Source organism: Protopterus annectens, chromosome 1.part0 (genome assembly GCF_019279795.1).
Source record: "Protopterus annectens isolate FY-2018-M chromosome 1.part0, PAN1.0, whole genome shotgun sequence".
In the NCBI taxonomy this organism is placed as follows: domain Eukaryota; kingdom Metazoa; phylum Chordata; order Ceratodontiformes; family Protopteridae; genus Protopterus; species Protopterus annectens.
In genome coordinates, this window is record NC_056725.1 from 703,773,610 (window position 1) to 703,796,980 (window position 23,371).

General features: G+C 38.0%; 1 protein-coding gene across 1 annotated transcript in view; it reads right to left on the bottom strand.

The window, feature by feature from the left end:
- AKT2 (AKT serine/threonine kinase 2) overlaps positions 1-23,371 on the bottom strand; it is a 1,641,635-nt gene that overhangs the window by 354,504 nt on the left and 1,263,760 nt on the right. The window contains exon 11 of the mRNA XM_044062375.1: positions 13,442-13,544. Within this exon, the coding sequence (XP_043918310.1) occupies positions 13,442-13,544 (103 nt within the window). The remainder of the gene's footprint in view (positions 1-13,441; positions 13,545-23,371) is intronic.

Here is a 23,371-nt window from a genome sequence, read left to right on the forward strand (position 1 = left end):
GTTTAAGTTATGGGAAGACTATGAGACACACTACACTAATACATAATACACCTACAGATCATTTTACAGTATGAATATCTAGGGCAACCCCAAGACATTATTAGAATACATTTAAATCCTTGGTTATTCTAGTTTACTCCAGACAGTTACTATTTCCAAAGGGTTAGACAGTAACAGTAGAAAAAGGAAGAAGTATAAAGAAATGGCAGGAATACTACCTTCAGGTTACATTCATAGCCAAGTAGAAAAGATAACCAACTGGTGCCTAAGTAGTAGAGATAGCTTATAGGTGCTACTAATTCAGAGGAGTAGACAGGAACGTGTGGAGGAAAGTAGGAAGTCAAGAGATAGCAGAGAAATCCAGAGGATCAGTCTGGGTAACAGCAAGGGCATAGCCAGTGAGTTTTAAGGTGTTTAAGACTTTGTTTAAAGAGAGGAAGGGATGGAAGTGAGGTTAGGTCAGATGGCAAGAGGTTCCATTGTTTTCCAGTGGTATTGGAGAACAGTGAGTCCCCAGCTAAGTTGTTAGACTTGGTGATACTAGCTAGAAGTTTAATGGAAGAGCGTAAGGAATTAAGATTCCTACAGGGTGCTATAAGGTTGTTGAGTATTGGTGTGTTGTTGGGTTGGTAAAAAATCTTATGAACAATGGTAAATTGGGAAAGTATTAGGTTTTTTTGGTTGGTACTGAAGAAAAAAACGGGGTGACTATCCCCCTTGGAGTCGATTCGAGAGCGACAGCTCCCAGATCCCTTGGCTCCAGACTGAGCCACTGAGGATAGAGTTATCGGTTCCGAGGAAGCAGGAAGAATTCTCGGAACTGAAGCATCCAATACAGAAGGACCCAAAGTGTTCGATTCCAAAAGTGAAGCAGTCGGAGGAGGAGCAGTAGTCTGGAGATGGGACGGCTCCGAAGCCTTTGGGTCCAGAAGAGCTAACTTTTTGGCCAGACCCGGGTCACAGAGCAACCTCTTTACCACTCTCTCGATATCCTCATCTGAAAGTGTCCTGGAGGAATGGGTGGAGACCGAAGGAGAGCTCCTCCTTTCTAAAATAGGAGACCTCAATGTTGGCAAAATAGGGCCGATAACTGGTGAGTGTCTCGATAACGAAGGTTTCCTCAGCACCTAAGAAACTGACGACACCAAGACAGAAGAAGCGGAATTGGAGCCAGAACTCCTTGGCTCTATTACTTTAGACTTTTTAGATGATTCCGACCCTGGGACTGAAGATTTTCTCTTCACAGTTTTTGGAGCTGTCTGACCAAGTTCCAGCTGTTCTTGGAAGGAACTAGTCATAAGACCCTTGTCTATCAATTTACGTTTTCTCTCATTAAGGACCCTAGTACTGAAGGAATGGCAAAAAGTACAGGGTTCTTGTAAATGAGCCTCTCCCAGACAGTACACACAGCTAGTATGACTGCCAGTCAATGACATTTTTTGTGAACACTTGTCACATTTCTTGAACCCAGAAGGGGGGTGTTCCTTATGTTCTCCATCTTTCTCTTTGGACATGCAGACAAGAAAAACAAGAGTAACAACAATTACAATACTAACAATAACCAACAGCAAAGTTATGAAGAGAAGAAAAGGTTTTTTTTTTTTTTTTTTTTTTTTTTTAAGGGAAGAAGGGCTAGCACTCAGGTAGGAAAGGCCCTCTAACTTAAACGGGCAACTACAACCCTCTAACTAAAACAATCCTAACAATAAAAAAAAAAAAAAATGGAATAGGGGGTCAAGCACTCTACAACAATCACATTGGTAATAGATAACTATTAAGGTAGAAAAATGAAGAAAATAGACGAGAAATAAGATTTATCAAAAATCTTCTACTTAGCCAATGAGCCAGTAAGGAGACAACCTTGAAGCTTTTGTGGCAAACGAGATCTGGAGAATTGCCGTGAGGCACCATGGGATAGGGGTTAGCCTCGAGCCAGTAAAAGCTCTCAAGCTTTAGTATCGGCCGAGTCGGAGCCGAGAATCGGCTCCGAACCATCCAGAAAGAATTACGGTGAGATAGGACTATATAACATATATATTTAATCTTTGTCTAAGAAACATAAGTTATGTACTCACCATAATTATAAATCTGTGTCTGTTTCTATCCTTTCCTCAATGGATGGGTCTTGTATCTAATCTCGGATCTGGCAACAGCCACTTCCAAGCTTTGGATCCAGTGCTCAGGGTCCTCCCCCATAATCCCTGTAAGAAGAGTGAGCTACCACAGATAGAGTCTGCCTGCCCAAAAAAGGAATTGGAAATTGTAGAATATAGGTGTGAACAACCTAAGTGTGTAGCTGACTTAAATTTTTATTTATTTAACATTTGTTTACTGGAAGGTCCAACTTGGAATGAGCCAATTTTCAGCGGAAGCCCAGGGAGAAATGCTCAAGATGCATGTCTTTGTAACATGGGAGGAAATCAGAGCACCTGGAGGAAACACACATGAACGCAGAGAGGACATGCTGACTCCACACAGAAGGCACACCAGCCAAGAATCAAACTGGAGAACCTCTTGCTGTGAAGAGACAACACAAACTGCTGCACCACTGCGTCGTCCAAATAAATACTGATAACCTGCATAAAGAAAGAGAGGCAGAGAAAGACAGGACCTTCAGAAGGCAGTGCAAGGTCAGCTAGATCCATATCAGAAAGAGTATTCTGTAAACAATCGACACTTCCACAAAATAAGGAGTGGGATGGTGGGACAGTAGTTGAGGAAAGGGAGGAAACAGGCAACACAGATTTATTGTTACGGTGAGTACATAACTTTCATATTTGATGTCTTCACCATCCATTCCTCAATGGATGGGAGGGACAGAGTTCCTAGCTACTTCTTCAGTTGGGCAGCCTCATGGAAGGATATTCCAGAGCACAGCTGAACCAAAGGAGGCCCTAGAACTGGACTGTACACCCAATTTGTAATGTGAGATGAAGGTATGTACCTAGGACCAGGCAGCTGCAGCACATAGGTCATCAGCTGGACCACTGGAGAAAAAAGGTTGTAGATGAAAGTACAGATCTTGCAGAATGATCTTTTGGGAAGGAAGGAAGGGAAAGGAATTCCCTTTTCTTGACAAACAAAGGAAATGACAGTGGTTTGCCTAATTTAGCAGTGGAAAGGACAGAAACAACTGAAGAGATTTTCTAAAGGGTTTTGACTGACTGTAGGTAAAAAATGTAACTAGCTATGAGCACCCAGCAAATGCAGAGTATATTCACCCTTGTTTGAGAAATTTGTGGAAAAAAATGGAAGATTTAAGGTCTGATTAATGGATGATTTAGAAGCCACCTTGAGAAGAAAACAGGGGCTAGTTCTCAGACATTCTGTACTTTTGAAAAATTAGGTATGGAGGTTTTGAGGATATTGGTCAGTTATTCTCCTGTCGGAAGTGATAGTCACTAAAAATAAGTTCTTCAAAGATAAAAACTACAGATTAACATTTGCAGCAGATTTGAAGGGAGGGCCAGTCAGACAATGGCAATATCCCATGGAGGAACTGTATCTCTAAGAGGAAGCAGAGATAGAACTGCACCCCGAAGGAAGGCCTTGAACAATCTAAGAGAAGCTACGGTGGCATGATATTCCCCTATGTGGGAGGAGGAAACTGTAGTTAACTGTACTTCAATAGTGGAATAGCTGGCACCACCTTGAAAGATGTACAAAAAGTTCAAGATAAAGGATCAAAATTTTTCTCCACAGCCCAAACAAAAAACCTAGTGGAAGGTTTCGGAGAGGAAGGCAATATGTGGACATCTTGGGATTACAATCTGGACTGCTGAACCATTACTGGAACTGGAGAAACCATGTGCTCAGTTTGAGGGACTGAATGTTCACGTGGTGCAGCCTTGAAGGGTGAGAAAGTAAACCTGGATCTGAGCCAAGTACTCAAGGAAGGTGAAGCTGATGAGTTAAGAGAAGGAAAACCACACTTGTTTAGGCCAATAAGGGGCTAAAAGGATTACTGTAACCTTCACTGCTTATGCTTTCTGTAAGAATCAATGGCATCATGGGAAAGACATAAAGGAGACCCAGGGGCAAATACTGCTTTAGAGTGCCTCATGGTGACTCTCCCTTGTAGGGAATTAAAGTGAAGAACTTGTTGAAATTGGTGTTGTGAGGAGAAGCAAAGAGATCATAGCAAGGTCAGCTTCAATGACTGAAAATCCACTTTGTTACTAATGAGTTGAAGGACCAGTCGTGAGGAAGCAGGATGGATCTACTCAACTTGTCCTGCAATATGTTGGATTTGCCCTGGGATATGCATTACAATTAGACAGCGATGAGAACTTATCACCCATGGTCACATTCTCATGGCCTCTCAACACAAAGGATAATATCTTTTTCCTCCAGGTTTGTTGATGTACCAAACGACAGCCATGTTGTCTGTCTGGATGGAAATCACACCTACGGGGAGAGAGTCCAGAAAGGCCTGTAATGCGAGGAGGACTACTCTAATCTCCAATATAATGATGTGGAGACTGCCCTCTGTCTGTGGCCAGGTGTGTTGGACTGTCTTTTCTAGATAATGCCCTGCCACTCCATCTGTGGCCACTTTGGCTTTGGGAAAAGCAGAATGAATGGAATGTCCCCTATGGAACATGTGGAGATTCTAACCACCAATGGATGTGTGTTCTGCAAATGGTCATTAGATTCACTAGAAAGGATAAAGGTTGTTTTCTGATTAACTACTGAACTGCCAAGGTCCACTGAAGAACACTCATGTAGAATCTGTCTGGTGGCATTAACATGACTGAAGCAGCAATGAAGCATAGACTATGAACTAGCCTCATATGTGGCTTCTGGTAGGATTGAAGTTCTAGGGATTGTTGATGAAGAGATAAAATTCTTGAAAGGGGAAGCATTCCAGAGAATGAACTAGTTGCAATCTGGACTTTAATTTCATTGTGATTTCCTAGTCTGTGCGGAGTTGTAGCAAGGCATCCCTAGTAGATTCCTGGTAGGGGCAGTGATAAGCTAGTCATCCAGGGGAATACCTGGAAACCCTACAGTTACAGAATGAGCTGCTACCACTGCCATACTCTTAGTAAACACCCAAGGAGCTGTGGTGAATCCAACGGGCATGACTGTCTCCCAGCTGGATGTGAAAATACTTCCGGGAGCGCGTGTCTTTCTTTATGTGGCTGTACAAATCCATAGCATCTACTGAGCGCATACTTTTGCCTTTTCTTAGCAAGACAAGAGTGGACTCAATTGAGACAATCCGGACTTTTGTTTTACAGACTTGTTTTATCAGCTTAGGAAAAATACTGGCTTTAGAGCCCAGTGTTTCTTTGGCACTAAAAAGTATCTTGGGTAAATTCCAGATCTTCTTTGGTCTAGAAGGACCTTCCTGGATGACTGAATGTCTTAGAAGCTTCTTTATTTCTGAAGTGGCTACTTCTCTTTGTGAGACTGAAACATCAAGAATTCTTTTCTGAAGAGATAGGGGAGTATGAAAAGTATGACACGGCTTCTGGTTACACTCATCTGCAACCATATGTCTTAAGTAACTAGTACCCAGGCTGATGGATGCAGTGAGAGAAGAGCCAACAGACTGCCTCCAGAGTATGACAGTTGGGTATTTGGGAGCACTAGAAAAGTTACTTGAGAAAGGACACCTAAAGCCTTTGTTTTGCAGCCCAGTTCTGCCTCTTGGGTGACGTCCATTATGAGAGTTCCCCCTATGCTTCAGGAAGCTCTTTCTCCAAAAGTGTCCCATAAAAACTCTTGGAATTTCCAAAACCAAATTCTCTTTCCTTCCTTATTTTTGGAGAAGGTCCACTGAGGAGTATAAAATTTGATAATTCTGCATAAAGGTATTTTCCTCCCTTCTCGCATCTGAAGACAGTTTCTTTAACTTTAGCACCAATACAAGGTTGATCTATCACAAGGAACATTGATGAAGGACATTTTGAAATGCTCCACAAAATCACAAAGCTGCATCCAGGCACTCCTCCTGATGGAAACACCTGTGCCAGCTGCTCTAGACATACACTCTGTAGCATTAGAAATAAAGGAGCATAAAGGCATTAGAGAGAGATTGAAGTTTAGCCAACTGTGACTCAGTATCTTTCCTGTGATCTTCTGACAAGTACCCTGGGAGAGATTTGGAGACCACCACTGTCAAACCTCTGTGAAAGTGAGTAACGTGTACCAGGTGATTCAGCCCTCTCACTAAAAATGTAGATAAGGTGTATACATGCTTCCTGAATCTGTCCAATGCATGTACCTCCCTGTTAGGTGAATGGACAGAGCAACTCCTTAGTGGCTGCTTCCACTACCACACTATCATAGACTCTACTGCAGGGCCCTTGCTCCAATGGGGGTCTATCTTTAGGAGCTACTAAAAATTTACTGAGCTTCTTGGGGGGGTAGGTTCAACAATGTCTGCTTCTTTAAAAAGCAAACAAAAAAGGCAGACACTGGATTTTCAAGTATAACAAGATTAGTGCTTTCGTCAAGTTTTACTCCACTCATCTTCTTCAGACAAAGGTGAAGCAAGACAAATTAGTTTAAACTGTTACCTCACAGCAAGAGGTTCCCCGTTCGATTCTCGGCTGGGCTTGGGAGTGTCTTCTGTGTGGAGTCTGCACGTCCTACCCACGGTTGGGTAGCATTCGAAAGACAAGCGTGCGTAAATGGGTGTACCTTCGTTGAAGGTTGGGCATCGAGCTGGCATCTCGGCGTTTCGTAAAAAAATCTACTGCCAATCATTAGCGGACTGGAGTTCCGCTGTGGCGACCCCTTACCGGGAAAAGTTGAAAGACAAACAACAACAACCACACCTAAAAGGTCACACTGCATACTCATCCATTAATTCTTAAAAACATACACAAATTTAGCATTAAATAAAATGCCACTTATATCTTTAAAAGCGTATTGACACTTAAAGCATACATCCTAAATACACATTCACTAAGCTACCTAAGTAGAAATTCATAAATCATTTATACGTTGAAGCATGACAATTGTCAATGGAAACACAGCACCACAAGATAAGCAATAAGATGGGGATAAGAAGGGGGGGGGTGGAGAATGGTGTAAATGCAAAGTAACAAATAGTCATCTTTGTAAACTTTTCATCTTTAACACACTGGCTATAGAGCACACATCATTCAAACCTGGTTTTATGAATGCCCTAGTTCTTATTTGCCAATATAATTCCCGCACCTCCAATTCTACACTTAAGGGACCCCCCCCCCCCCCCGATATCAAATTCAATTTGATCAATAGCTCTAAACAAAAAGGAATGCCCTGGGTTATCCCTCACATGCTTAGCCAGGGCATTTTTGATCTTCCCCCTTCAGATGTTGTAAATGTGTTCATATACCCTCTATCTCAATTTACGCTCGGGTTTTACCTATATAATAACCACTGCAAGACTGGCACTGGGCTACATAAACTACCCTAGTAGAGTTGCAATTCAGTCTTGCCCTGTTAGAATAGTCAACACTCATTATTTTATACTTATTGCCCGTGCACATATACTTGCAATATGCACAAGCTTCACATTTGTACATTCCGGGCATCCTAACTGAAATAACTGACTTAATTTCAAGTAGGCCCTTGAAGTTTTTAGCTCTCCTGAAAACTGTGGGCCAGACCCTAACTTTTCCAACCTCTCATCTGTGTTCATTATTTCCCAGTTCTTCATTAGCACATGTTTAATAAGCCAGGAATTTGGGCAAAAGGTGGTAATAAATGAGTGAGGGTAATTACCTACTTCGTTAATCTTTTCTTCAACATTTTGACCTTGTCCCCTATTCTAGTCATTACCCCCATCCAAAAAACTGAGAATTGCTTTGAAATGCCCTGTGGCCCTCTTATTGATAACCTCATCGGCCAATTTGCAGAGCAAGCCATTACGGTACCCCCTCTTTGGAAACATCTGCACTAATAAATCACACTCAGCTAAAAAAATCAGTTTCAAAAGTGAACATATGTGCAGCCTTGTCCATTTGGCCCTTTATCACAGCTCTTTTTTGGTGTTTCGGATGTGCACTAGTATAGTGTAGTAGTGAGTTGGAGTATATATCCTTACGATGGATTTTTGATTTATAACATGCTTTAACCCTATCCTTACTCAGTTCCACATTCAAAAATGGTATCACCTCATTATTAAATGCATACGTGAAAGAAAGAAAAGACGTAGAATCATTGCAATACTTCAAAAATTCATCAAACACAACCTGATTTCCTTCAAATATTATAAATATGTCGTCCAGGTATCTAGTATAGTAAAATATCTGCCCCTTTTACGGGTTAACATCACTATGGATAAATGTGTCCTCCCAATACGCCATTGCCAGATTAGCTAAACTGGCTCTGACTGGTGAACCCATAGCGATGCCACTAGTTTGTAAATAATGGACCCCATTGAATAAAAAGTAATTATTAGATAAAATAATGTCCAATAATTCATGCATTAAGGCTATTTCAGACCACAATGCTCCTCTCTTAGAAAACAACAGGTTGACCCATTCGATTCCCACTTCATGAGGAATAACCGTGTATAGCTCCTTCACATCCACGGCAGTGAAGTGGAAATCTGCTTGGTAGTCAAGCCTGTTGATGCTTTCAAGAAAAGTCCAAGAATCCTTACAAACATATGGTTCCTTTTCGACATATTTCTTCAGTGTCCCATCTGTAAATTTGGCTAGGGGGTATGTTACAGAATTCTGCCCATACACAATAGGACACAATGGGAGGGGGGTTGCCCAGATCTTTATGGATTTTGGGTGTACTGAATACTACCGAGATTTTTGGGGCTGACATAGTAAAATAGTTACAAGTCGCTACGTCAATACGATTCTCGATGAATAAGTCACTGACGTATATTTTAATACACCTATAAGCCTGACTGACCTCGTTCAAAGACACCTGCTTACAGGTGTCTGTAGCCAACATCATATTAATCCTGTCTTTATAATCAAATACATAGAAAAAGACGAAAGCTCCCTCCTTATCCACTTTCATCACTCGAATACCCCCATTTCTTACCTCTTCTAACAAATCCCACTCATCCTGGGTTATGTTAGATTGCTCAGAGGTCTTACCAAATAGCCCTAAATTCCTCAAATCCAGTTCACATATGTTTTCAAATACTTCTATAACTGGATGCAGGGGGGATTAAATGTGCTTGGTACCCTAAATTCACATGGAATATTAAAAGGACCATCAAAAAGTTAGCTGAGACCTGGTTCTTTCCAAGCCCAAGATGAGATTAGGTCTATCATTTCATTAGCTGGGGGGCATCCAAGAAGTAATGGGTCAGAAACAAAAGCATCAAGGAACACTACTTCTTCCAGTAAAGGGTCTTGGAAAGACCAATCCTCTCTGAACAAACTTTTAATCCCGCAGGAAACAAACCACAACTTCCTGCAAAACTAGATGAATGATGCAGGCTGTTGTAGCAAAGTTGTAAACACTTTAATGTACAAAGTTAAGCTCTTCGTTCCTGCCATTACAAGGAATGTCATCAGAACTAACAATATTTTACAACCACCATCATAAATAACAAATAAATAAAATCACATGATTCAAATCAGCCAATAAAAAATTGCCTGAATTAAAAAAGTAATGATTATTAAATTGGTAGTTAAAGTAACAAACAATGCTATGTACCTAGTATTTTAAACATCAAAATATTTAAGCTTTACAACAGAATTAATAGAAACTGAGCCATTAAGCCCTGGGGAATTCACAGCATTGAACCTAAGTTGCCATTTCAATTCACTTTTGTTCAAATGCTCCTCTATAACAACGGCCCAGACATCGTTACTAATTTTTTCAACAACTACAAAACTAAACTTGTGGGTTTCGAATTCTTGTACATGCCTATACAGAGCATTTTACATTTCACACACGTGTGTGTATATTTTACTCTTTAATTTCCTGCAAGTCTTTCCTACATATTTGCTGATGGAGCCAGAGTAGACAAGGGCATCGGATCTGGAGAGCTCTTCTTAGAAACTTTTGACATATCTTCTGTCTTCTTTTGTTTTTCTTTGGTTTTATCTGCCTTCATTGAGGAGGAGGAGGAGGAAAGAAGGGGAAGTAGCAGCAGCCACTGACTTCCCTAAGGCTCCTGGGGATGGCTGTAGGAGAGTATTCAAAGTTTATTCCTTCTCTCCACTATGGCTCTTTGCCCAAAGGCTTCACAAACTGAGCATGCCACTTTTAAATCAGAAGGCCCTAAATGATAAATGCATTTTTCATGCACAATAGAATTTGGAATACACAGCAATACACATTTTAAAAGCCAGATGGCTTATCCGACATCCTGATTACCACAGAAAGCAAAAAAAACTATAAAAGGAATAAAGTTAAGTCTATTTATAACTTTTTGGTTTTGGTTTATAATTATAGCAGAAAAATTAAATTAGAAAATAAGATAAATCTTCTGTTGTAATACAAGTGGAAAAAATATAAGTAGAAAGTCAAAAGGGGGAGGGGTAATATACATATGTGTGTGTATTATATATATATATATATATATATATATATATATATATATATATATATAGGTTCATAGGTTGGTACTAGGCTATCTGCCCGAAGGCATTTATAAGCCTAGCCAGAATGTGTTGGCTTTCGCCACCCTCTTAGATTAGTTCCCTGTGCCTCTGTCCAGCAGAGACACTGAAGTGATCCCAGAGGTAAACTTTCTGTTTCCTATCCACTCGTCAAAGTTTCTTTTGAAGAGTGTTAGCTAGGAGCTCTGCCTAATGTAGACTGAGATCTTGTTCCAAAGCATGGGAAGTCTCTGGGACAGGAATTATATCCTCCAAGTATCTGCCCAAGCAGTAAACCATGTCAATTTGTTTTTGTAAACTCCAAGTTGAAGCCTTTTGGAAGATGAAAAGAATAAGAACTACTTCTTGAGACAGTGAAGGGTTTCATGCTATTAATGGAACTAGAGAAACCAGTTAGTTTGAGGTTGAGGAGGTCCAGGTGAGGTGACTCAAAAGGATAGAATAGGACACCCTTCATGGTATCTGAGAGCCAGGGCAGCTACCTGATATGAGGCCTGAGAATGGAAAACCAGATTTGCATGAACAGATTGGAACAATGAGAATTACTGTTGCTTTGTATCTTATTGCTTTCTGTAGAAACCTGGACATCAGTGTAAGAGGGGGAAGGCATAAAGGAGCCCAGTTGGCTACTGTCTGATTAGAGAATCCCTCAAAGTCTGCCCCTTTAGAGGAATCACAGTAAATTAATTGCTGCATTTAGTGTTCATTGGGAATATGAAGAGGTCTTAGCAAGGTTTGCCCCATGTGGGTTGAGAGACCTTTCAAAATTCAGTAGAATAGGCGTTATGAGCCAGCCTTCCTAGGGATGTACATTGCTGTCATGAAGCAATGCAAAGCTATCACTCATTGCCATACCTTTACAGCTTCCCAGTAGAGGGGGGGGTAAGGCCTGGTTCCCCTCTGCTTGTTGATGTACCAAACTACTGTCATTTTGTCTGCATGGATGGAAATCAGTCCTAGAGGCAAGCAGTCCTGCAATTCCTGAAATGCTAGGATAGTTGTCATCTCCAGGATGTTGATGTGAAGATTGGTCTCTTGATCTTATTATATATATATATATATATATATATATATATATATATATATATATATATATATATATACACATACACACATTTATAAAGAGAATATGAAAATACAGGGGTAAAGTTTACTTAGCTATAATAGACCAACTATTCTATCTGAAAAAAGCACCAAGATCCACTGTAGCTTGTCAAGTGGCAAACAAGATCTGCAGTGGCTTGCTCTTCTCACAGGAATTATGGGTAGTAGAAGTAGTCTGAGCACCAAATCCAAAACTTAGAAATGGCCAGAGCAGGAACAGAGATTACATCAGAGAACCATCCATTGAGGAATGAACAGAAAAGACATAATCAGATATAGATTTTACTACTTCTCTCTCTCTCTCTGAACATAGTCAAAGTATGCTGGTGGTGGAAGGCGGGAGGGTCTAGTTCAGCCTGGGGTAGTGCAAAAGCAGTGCCAGGTTTTATTTATCTAGTCTTTTAGTAGCAGTTTGAAGCTGGAGAGGTTAGAGGTAGATCCAATTTGCAGAGAGATACAGTTCCATTTTTTAGCAACAAAGTACGAGTAGATACTTCCACAGGATTTGTGGGGTTTACACATGATGAAAACATGATGTTCATTAGACTGAAACAGTCTAATAGGGTGACAGGAATGGAAAACAGTAGTGAAAGCAGGGCAGTCATCGGCTTTGAGAATAATACTGTGTGTGAAGATAATATGTAATTAAGTGGTGAGGCAGTTCAAGCCATTTCAAAGCCTTAAGGCCTTAATGCATCTTCTATAGCTATTTTTATTTGAGGTATATCACCAATACCTGGATAATTAAAAAGTTTACCATTGACCAAAAAGATAAAATTATAGTTACACCTAAAGCTCATCAGGAATCCATCCATGACCAAATTCTTCTTTTCTAAAGAAGACAGGAAGAAATACTGTCCATCCCAGTTACTAAAAAGTATGGGAAAACTTGTATTGCATTCCTCAAGCTATGCCACTAAGTTCTGTATATAAATATTTATTCCACAAATGTCTTAATTGATTTTCCTATGTTCCATTTAGCACTACATCCATGCACTTGGGGGATCTCTCTATGTGCTGGAGATGTGACCATAGTGAGGTAGGGGACCTAATCTGTATCCTTTTAATGGTGCACTCATCTGAGGGAATTTCAAAAGATCTGAAAATCCCACACTGACAAGATTACACCCTAGTATGCAATAGCTTACACCTGAACTACACATGCTAGTAATTGTATGAGAAGCAAGGGTGGTTTAAACATGAATTAAAACTTTTGTATGCCATCTTGTTCATTTGGGAAAAAAAAAAAAAACCTCAAGCCTCCTACCCACTCTTTCAGACTATGGATCTTTTTGAAAAAATGCATAAAATGTGTATTTTCTTAACAGGCTATTATTAAGAGATGGACTTTCCTCAAATGTTGTCCCCTATTCCAACTTCATCTGAATCAATTCTTCATAAACTAGGATTCGCAAGTAGTACGTCTAAAACATGAATTACAGAGTTAGGAAGAGAGGACAGGCCCCCCCCCTAGGGTTTGAAATAACCTCTGGTTGTTTCCTACAACAACTCTGACCTCCCATATACACACCACCATTGTTTTCCTTTTTTTCCTATTAGTATATTTGTCTTTTAACATTTGATCATTTGACATTCAAATTAAATGGAATTAGTCAGAATATACATCAAAGCATTTGCCATGGCTTACTGTTGAATAATAACAAAATAAAGGAGTTCTAAGTAGTATTTGCTGAGGTCAGTCTCCATGTATTTGCCCAACATTTATCCTGACAAACAAGTTACACATTACATTTATAAATAATATAATTGCTGACTGAAATAACCAAAGCAGTACTTACATCTTTTAGGAGGTGTTACTGTTATCATCTGCTCTGTGAACTCATCGTCAAAATATCGTGTGTCAGTTTCTGATGTCACCTGGGGTTTAAATGGTGGAATAAGCTATATGGAAAAACAGAATGTGCAATTATTTGCTGTGATTAAATATAGAATGATGGTTTATGCATTATTCTGGGCAATTATATCTGAACTTTTTACAATGCAAAATATCAAAGTAAGGTATTGCACTGACCTTGTACATTTTTCATTATTTGCAGTTATGTACAAACTTGTCACAATAGAAGTTTGACAGCATTCCTTGCAGCAGGTCACAAAAAGTTAACATTTTTCTTCTTCCTTTTCTTACTATTTTCATGTTCTAGAATTTACCTTCAGATCAATGCACATCCTTCTACATCTTGGGAATGTACACATATTTACCATTATTCAAAACTAAGTATAGACTTCCTTCCCCATAGTATGAGTGAGGCGTCAATGTTTGAGGAAAACAGCTTGTTCTGACTGCATCAAAACAATTCAGCTGGCCAGCCAACAGATAAATACTGCTTTAAAATTCAAATAGCTCCCAGAATGGAGCACATATAAAGTAAATATTAACTCCCACACTGCCTTAAGGCTCAACAAATAAAGCAAATCATGCAGTACATTAGACTTCCCTCTTATCCGGCCTCTCTTTAACCTGCCATCAAGTTTCTGCTGTAGCCCTAGCAAAAGACAACAGAGAAGAATATTTCTGCCTCCTCTGGGCTAAATAATGGCAGACATTTAAGTTTTAGACTTCGTATTCATTAGAAAAATGCATACCAACACAAATCATTTTATTCTAGCTGATTTATAACCTATAAATGCTATTTTGCATGCTTTTTCTGATTAACCAGCTATTTCTTTAGCCAGCCTAAGGTCCGGTCCCAGTGAGACTGGATAAGAGGGAGTCTATTGTAGTTAGATTGTCTTTACTTTTACAAAGGATACCAGTAACAGTCTAAAGTGATTAAAGTTCAATCCATCCATCCACAACCCCCTTTTTCCCATTTTTGCACATAGGGCCAAGGTGTCACGTCAACAATGAGTCATCTAGAGCCTAGGTTTACACCGCCGGGTGGCTTGCCCTGCCGCGGTAGTTCTTCCACACCTCACACTCCCGCACACTCGCATCTATGGCCAGTTTTAGTGTGTCCAACCCACCTACTGCATGTCTTTGGAATGTGGGAGAAAACCCACACAAACACAGGGAGGACATCCAGACTCCGCATGTTAAGATTCCAATAAAAAAATGGCAGGGTTACGTTGAGTGCAGTAGACCTGCATGTCTGAATTACATGTAATCCAGAAATGTATGTCAACTACAGAACAGTCATGAATAAGTTTCAGGTACTGCATAGTGTACATCATAGGACATAAGTAATGCAGAAGACATCTTTGTTGTGTTTTCTTGCACAGACAATATTAAGGTGTTGGGTGTTATAGGTGAAGCAGACTTTTTTGTGACCTCAGGGCTGTCTATGAATAATGCCCTCTAAGTTCTAGGAAATGCAAATTCAATACTTCAGAAGTACTGTCTTTCCACCTTAATCTTTGCCACTTCTCCTTATTTTCCAATCAATATTCCCCTGGATCACTATCTCTGAAAGTAAATTTTCTTTCCACTATGTGTCCAAAATATTTGAGCTCATATTTTACTATCAGGCTTTGCAGTGAACAATCTGGAGTTATTAAATACTGACTCATTTGATATTCTTGTAGCTCACAGAATTCCCAAACATCTTCTCCACCTCCACAGTTCTAAAGCATCAATTTTCCAGTGCACAGCCTAGTCCCAGCTCTCACAACCATATGTTATTAATGGGAAAATGATAGCTCTAACTATATGGCCTTTAGTTGGCAATGTGATATATTTGGTCTTAAAAATCAAATTCAGATTTGCCATAACCTTCCTTTCAAAAGGTATGTGGCTTTTAATTTCATGGCTGCAATTACCATGTGCAGAAATTTTTTTATGATGTGTAACAAGCCAGCTTTTGTGCTATTTTTACCTTCATCAACAGGATTTTCAAGTCTTTCCTACTTTCATCCACCAGAGTGGTATCATCTGCATTGCTGAGACGGTTACTGTTTCTCTGAGTAATTTTGATTCCAGCATCTAGTCCAGCACTTTGAACATATTCATCACAGCAACATAATTAAGTAGGGTGACAATATACAGCCTTGTTACACTCCTTTCTCAATTTTAAACCAGTCATTTATTCCATATTAAATTCTGATTAGTGCTTCTTAATCTGCATACAAATTCCTCAAAGGGGAAATATGGTGACCTGGTAGATCCAAATTTGCTAACAATTTGCCACAGTTTACACAGTCAAAGGCCTTAGTGTAATTAATAAAGCTGGACCAAAAAATATGAACTGTCCTTACTTTCTCAGTTTTCCAGCAGATTTTGGTAATTTGATCTCTGGTACCTCTGCCCCTTTTAAAACCAACAGGTACATCTATCAGTTCTCTGTGGATATACTGCTGAACTGTAGCCTACAGGATCTTGATCATTAACTTCCAAAAATGTGAAATAAGTACAAATGTTCAAAAATAAGAGCATTCTTTAGCACTGCCCATTTTTTAGGATTTGAATATAAATTAACAGTTTCCAGTCTACTGGCCACTGTTATTTTCCAAAGCGGCTGCCAAATTTCAAGCAGTACTATAAAAGCATCACTTTGCAGGATTTGAAGCAATTCAGCTAGAAATGCATCACTTCCTGCAAGCAAGGCTTCCTAGCACCCATTTAACGTTCCTCTTCAATATGTCTGGCTCTGGATTAGAAAACATGTATTACTGATGTTACAGTCCTCCTTTTAAAGTTTTCTGTATATTGCTGCTACCTTAATCTTAATATATTCTGCTTCTTTTAGATCCCTCCCATATCTGTCTTTTATCATGCTCATTTCTACCTTTGCAATTCCTTTAATATTACCAATTTTCTTGAACAGATCTTGGCTTTTACAGTCCAATGTATTTTTCCAATTGTTCGCACTGTTCATTTAAAAATTCCTTATTTCTCCTTGCTGTATTCTAAGACTTTGCATTCCATTTGACATATTTGTCCTATCTCCATTACATTTTGCTCTTCGTCTTTCCTCGTCCACTTGTACCACCTGCACAGCCATTTTGCCTTCTTAATCTTCAAACATTCAACCACTTTAAAATATTTTTTGATGTAATCTCCTGGACAAACTTCTGTCAATAACTTCTAAGATACTGTATCCACCAGGTCTTATCCCCTAAATATACTCTTCACTTCCACTAAACATTCACTTGGTATATTAAGCTTGTACCTCACAAGACTAGATGCTTTTCTTGTTAACCTCCAAGTAAAAGAACTACATTTGTTTTATCTTGAAATAAATGATACATTTTAAATGAAGCGCCACTGAATTCTACAGCGCTTTTTAGCTGCAAATGCATGTCTCAACCCTGTCATTTCAGGGTTCTAAAAACTATAATGTTATTTACTACTGATTATATAAACTGATACATTCTCTGGCCCCTGGCTCATTCTGAAGACTCTGCTGTTTTCAGGAAATATAACAACCGGGCCAAATGGCTTACAGCTGCACAAGCTACATTCATTAGTTCTTCAATGACGTTTCCATGAACTCAGCTTTCAAGACAATGACATGCAAAGGTAGAGTCTGATTTGAAACGATTAAGTATGAGTGAATTGGGAGAGCAGTAGACAGACACCAGAACAGAAAAGAGAGGGTGAAAGGGAACTGGCTTCATTAAGAGGCAGGAATCACACAGGCTACTACTCAGAGTTGTCAAGAATCTGTTCAGTGTGCTGTAAACTCTCCTGACAGAATTTTGTTCAAGCAGATTACTGGCAAGTGCAATCGTAATGGAAATACAGTTGCTTTTCTAGAGGAAAACTATCTCCAAGAAAGCAACCAACATAGGTCCCAAACTGATGACTAAGACAGCTGCATACTGAGTAAGAAGTTGATTAGTGCTCTCCTAGTGGGGAAAACTGAGAATGTGTTTTAAAAAGACAGTAAATGTTACCTATGTGAGTAAAATTTTATTCCTGGCTAGTAATTACATTGCCTGGATACCTGCAATGAAGAAATTTGGAGTATGCAAGTGAAAACATACCAAAAAGAACAACAAGACCCATATAGCTGTTAAATAAGTTGTTGTTCAAGTTGCAGCTTTAGTACAGAAGATGTCTTTGTGTATTATAGAGGAAAACAAATCAAATGTACTCAGAGATGAGGCACCAGTGGCATACAGGAAGTCAAATGTCAAAAGACAACAAAAAATTACAGTTTTAAAGAGCTACTTAGATGACTTGATAAAACTACAGGAATCACAGAATGAAATGATGGAAGTACTGTCTGAACACACAAGGAGTTTCAAGGTGAACTGTACTAAAAATAGGTTTTCATTGCATGCTGTCTTCTAACTCAACATTTTTTGCTGTACCTGGAAATAGCAAATACTTCATTAACATTATGAAAGTACAAATAAGCAACTGGATTGGTGCTCCACAGCAGAATTTGTTAATTGATAGGCCGCAGCAAGTGCATGTTCCAAATCTGGACATATGAAAGTAACAGATCCCTGTATTAGTAAAGGTGAACAGTCATACCAGCAGGAAGAGCAGCTCCTGACAAAACTGAGAATTAAAAATTAAGGATACCCGAGCGTTTGCCGAAAATTATTTTCTGTACACCAGACAAGTGACATGCAAGTTTATCCTGGTACACATGGGATACCTAAAGGCAATTGAGAGACTTAAAATGCATGTAGAACAGGCTATGAAGAAAAAGGTTTACCCAACAAGGAATGGGGTCAGCAAGCTAAAGAAGACTCTGCTTCTCAATCTTCTGACAATCAAAAAGCCCATACTGAGATGTTGCCAGTAGAACCTTTTTCATTGTTCCAAAGAAAATTGTATGACCAACAGAAACAAAACAGAAGCTGACTAAAAGAATCAAGAGTACCATGAACTTGAATCATAGACCATTGTTTGGAGACCAAGAGAATCATAAGACAACCAGCAATAAGTGAATAAAGCTACCTGGGCTGAATGATTATACATCTCTAAAACCCGTGTTGAAAGATAGGAAGAACGCCATTTAATTTTGTGATTTATAGATGGGGTTATACCACCATTTTTATAGTTAGACCATGTTTAGACAACATATAATATAATACAGTATACGTTAGATGTTTTTTCTTTATACATACAACATTTTTGAATATTAGGAAGGAAGCTGTTTCATTAGTAATTTACAGATAGGGTAGTATTAGTATGTTAGATAGTATAGCAGGTTATTTTTATATATATATATATATATATATATATATATATATATATATATATATATATATATATATATATATATATATATATATATATATACATATATATATATATATGTGTGTGTGTGCGCGTGTATGTAGTATTTTTATGCATGTTTTTTGTATTTTTTTTATATTATATGCTGTTTTTTTTTATATATTGCCTTGAATGAAATTTTGTGCTTTTTGAGTGTATTTGCATTTTGAATGTACTTGTTCTTTTAACTCATTTAATTAACTAATTGGTCATAGTCATGTAACACAAGATTCAAGGCTTTTAAAGTTTGGGATGACTTTTTTTGTAATATTTGGTCCGAGGAAGCAACCAGGGCTGGTTGTGAAAGCGCTTACCTACAATAAAGAGCAGTGGATTTATACTGGATTTTACAGTTGTTTTTTTGCTCCTTCAGTGTGGTTTTAGCAGTATTAGGAGTTTACATTTTTTCTGGACATTTGCCTTGGTGTGTTTACTCCTATACTTTATAACTGGGCTTCTCCTTTTTTTTCACTAAGTGAATAAATAGCTGAACTGTACAGCATCATTCCCATTAGAAGTTAATAGCTTAGACATGCAAACTGTGGATCTGCAAGAAATGGCTGACAAACGCTGAAAATCTGTTGACCGTGTTAACCTGACAGAAAAACTATAAAGCATCAACTCCACTTTATGGCATTAGTGTTTAGAAGTCCACTGAATGGATTGAAGAAGTAACTGTAAGCAAAACAGTTTCTGATAATCTTAATATCGGTACAAACTATTCCTGATGTAAACTATGTTGTACTGTACAAAAGCTCTGTATAGTAAGCAGTCAGGTGTATTTTAAATGTGAGGTGGGGAAGTTATTAGTTATATGATAAGAGTGATATTAAAGAAAGAAAGTACTTTTCTTTGCTGTAATGTCCTGAGGCTTTACAAAGTAACAAGATATAAGAAAGCCTGGGATGAAGAGAGTTAAAGTTAATAAAATGCGGTGATCTTGGGTTGCTATGGGATTTTATTTATTTATTTAGTTTACATTTGTTAACCGAGAGAGTCTGACTGGATTTTGGTCCATTTTCAGTGGAGGCCCAGGGAGAAAAGCTCCACAGATACGTACACACAGACAGAGTAACTTTGACAATTGTATACTTTTGTGCAAGAACAGTTGCATACTTTGACAATTATATACTTAGCGCAAGAACACAAATAATATTCCAGATATGCCAGAATATATAAAATATTTAAGAATTACTGACTTTTATGCACAACACAGTAATTTTAGCAGCACATAGCTGCATCAGTTCTCCTATAGTTCAGTTCTCCTATAGTTTTAAAAGTTTACTAATCATATTGCAAAATTAAAAGATAATAACACTCTCTTTTTACAGAGGTAGATATCTAGACTAATGACAATTTAGGCTAAAGACATTCTTTAACAAAATAGGTTTAAAAACAAAAGTAAATGATGAAAGGCATGAAAAATGGTAGTTCTTTCTTGCATTTGTAAAATTACTATCTTTTTCCATTGCATGCTTTTGACTGGAGATGGACAGATTGCAAGTGCTGGCAACTAATCATGAGTTGTGTGAACACTGTGTTCTGACTAAATTCTGCAAGGTACAATGTAATTAACGTTTAACAGGATGTTAGCAAGCACTTGTGAAAATAAATGAATTTTGTAACTGTGGGAAGTAAACAGTTATACAAGTTGTGGCCTTCCCAGCAATCCCAGTATTTCAGTATATTAAAGTAAAAGTGCACAATTTAGATTATTTAATGTACCTAAATGCACCTTTTTCTCAAGACTAAAAGTTAATGTTTACTGAAAGCATCCAAGAGGTTTTTGAACATCTGGGAAGGGAACAGACAACAAGAACATATGTCAATCTGTGTTAAGTGGGAACCTGGGTCTAATCCGCTTTACATAGCTAAATTACAGCCGAGTGCACCTCCAGGCATATCTGCAGTTACCTCCTACTGCATCTCAAGGCGGCAAATATTGCTTGTTCATATTTGCATTAATAATTCCAAAACCATGCTACATACAACGTATCAGAATATTTTATCTTGAAGCATACATGATGGCAAACACAACTGTACTGATATCTGAACTCTGTCAATAAGTATTTGTTAGAACTGTAAGGTGATGACTTCATTTTTTTTAAAAGATTAAGCCACACCCACTGGGAGTTAAAGGTACACACTCAAAAGACCTGTAACTGAAGGGAATGAGTTAAGCTCATCTCTACAACAGATGCCTGTCAGTAAAGCCACTGATTTGGTGCCAATGCTCCTATTTGTTAGAAAATGTAACTGTCCCCTGTCCATCCCCTTCCACCCCCACCTCCTCCTCCAACCCTTCCAGCGGTTACAGTTCCACCACCTCCACTGTCTGCACCTCCTGGGGTGCCACCTCTTCCTCTCCTTCCTCCCCACTTCCATTTCCTCCAAGCACTGTCCCAATGATTCAAGTAGAAATGATGAATGTTCTGAACCATCCATGTAAGAGTGTCTTGTCAAATGCAGACTCAGATGCTGAGCCATATTATGCATGGACAACACACATACCAGCATTTTCCAGTTGTTGCAAGAGGGCTACAGTTTCATTATATAACAGGTGACAGTTATTAGTACGTGCATATAAGCTGCAAGACAGAAACAAAGATCTATAAAGTACAGAATGACGGAGCAATAGCTTTCCATCAGGATGCTTTGTCATTTATTTATTTTTGTTTTGTCTTTAATTTGGATAAAATTAAGAAAAATATACCAAATCCACATGTCATCAAATATACCAATGAACAGAGTTAAGTAAACCACCACATAAAAAAAGAAAAGTAAAGAAAACAAAGCCGTGTTTTGACAGGAAAATAAGGAAAAATAAAATGAAAAACAGGATATAAAAATCACAGCCTTATAGTCCCACTGACATTTAACATGTTTATAATACAAACACCACCAATTACTCATGTTTAGTTCTAAAAAAAAGATGCAGCTTTCCAGTCTTTTATTAACCATAACTGCCAATGCAATTTGACATCTTTCCTTTATAAGAAAATCATCCTAATATGTCATAACAATCTCAGGATTAAATAGTATACCTTTTCTTAGCAGTAAGCAAATCCACAAATGTGGATACTTGCAGTATTCTTTTACCTGTGGGTACCTCCTCCAGCAAAGAAATATATCCACTATATTGTGCAGACAATGCCAACATGCATTTACTTTATAATTCATTAGAAAAAGTCTGTGTATAATAAAATTAATTCCAAAGAATCTTACATTATACAAAAAACATTATAAACAGATGTATGAATCACTGCAATATTTATTATACTATTTTTCTCAGGAGAAGTTTAAGTGTGGATTCCCACTTACTTCTCCCAGGAAAACACAAATATGAAGATAATAACTTTATAATTATACATATATTGTCGTAATCTGCTTCTTCTTGGCTAATATACCAATTTTATTATTCAGAACTTTATTATACAGTTGGGTAATAACATTTTATTTGGGATAACTTGAAGCATTACAGCTCTCCCATGATATAAAAAATAACAATATAAATATATATTTGATTACTGGGAAAAATTGTGGAGTTGATGGAATTTCTGCAGAAAAATAACATATTTAAACAAAGATTTAATGAATCTCTTCTCTATAATGTGTGCAGTACTTAATCATTTTTTATGAAGCCCATAAGGAACCTCAACGGCTGTGGATAATGAGACTTGTGACTTTACTAACAGTTTTATAAACATAATAGTCATTGTACTGAACATTAGTAATATTTAAAAAGACTACAGCAATGACATATTTTAATAAACCTAGTATACCTAAACCTCCTTTATGTCTAGGAGCAACAGTCCATAGGGAACTGTATGTTTTACTTTGCTATATCATTTGAACATAGGAGGTTTTAATATATTTTGTACTGGAAACAGTCAGTAGTAACATCAACATGTTCACAATATTAACTGTTCTAACTAATAAAAAATGATTTAGTGAATTTAATTTATCTTTTAATTTCAAAGTATGTGTCATGTGTTGCATTCAAGGTGTAATATTTACTTTCAGAGGTCATACCAAAAAACTGAAACTTTGTTGCACCCGAAATATGCAGCTCTGCATTTTTTGCCCGCTACTTGTACTTTCATACAATGCCATCCTTTCTGATTTACCATAGTTTACAACAGACCCTACTACATCCTTGACTTCTCTTACTAGATTATGAATTCTTGTGATGCCTGAAGAACAGTGGCCTGTAATTAAAACAGTATCATTGACATATGTTAGAGTATGAATACTTTTATTTGTCAAAAGAGGAGATGAACATTGTTACAGTTTGTAGAACAGTTTTATTGTTATCATAAATAAAGAGGCTGATATCAGACAGTCATGATCAACTACTGTCTTAATATCAAATCTTCTAGTAAACTGGTTAATTTTAAATCCAACCACACACACACAGCTTGTGCAAGGTTGTAATCAAACTTTCTGGAAATGTGTAACATTTGAGCACGCCCCATATGTATGTTCCCATTCATGTACTCAAATGCTTTTGACGCATGTTAACTGAATTGAAATTATT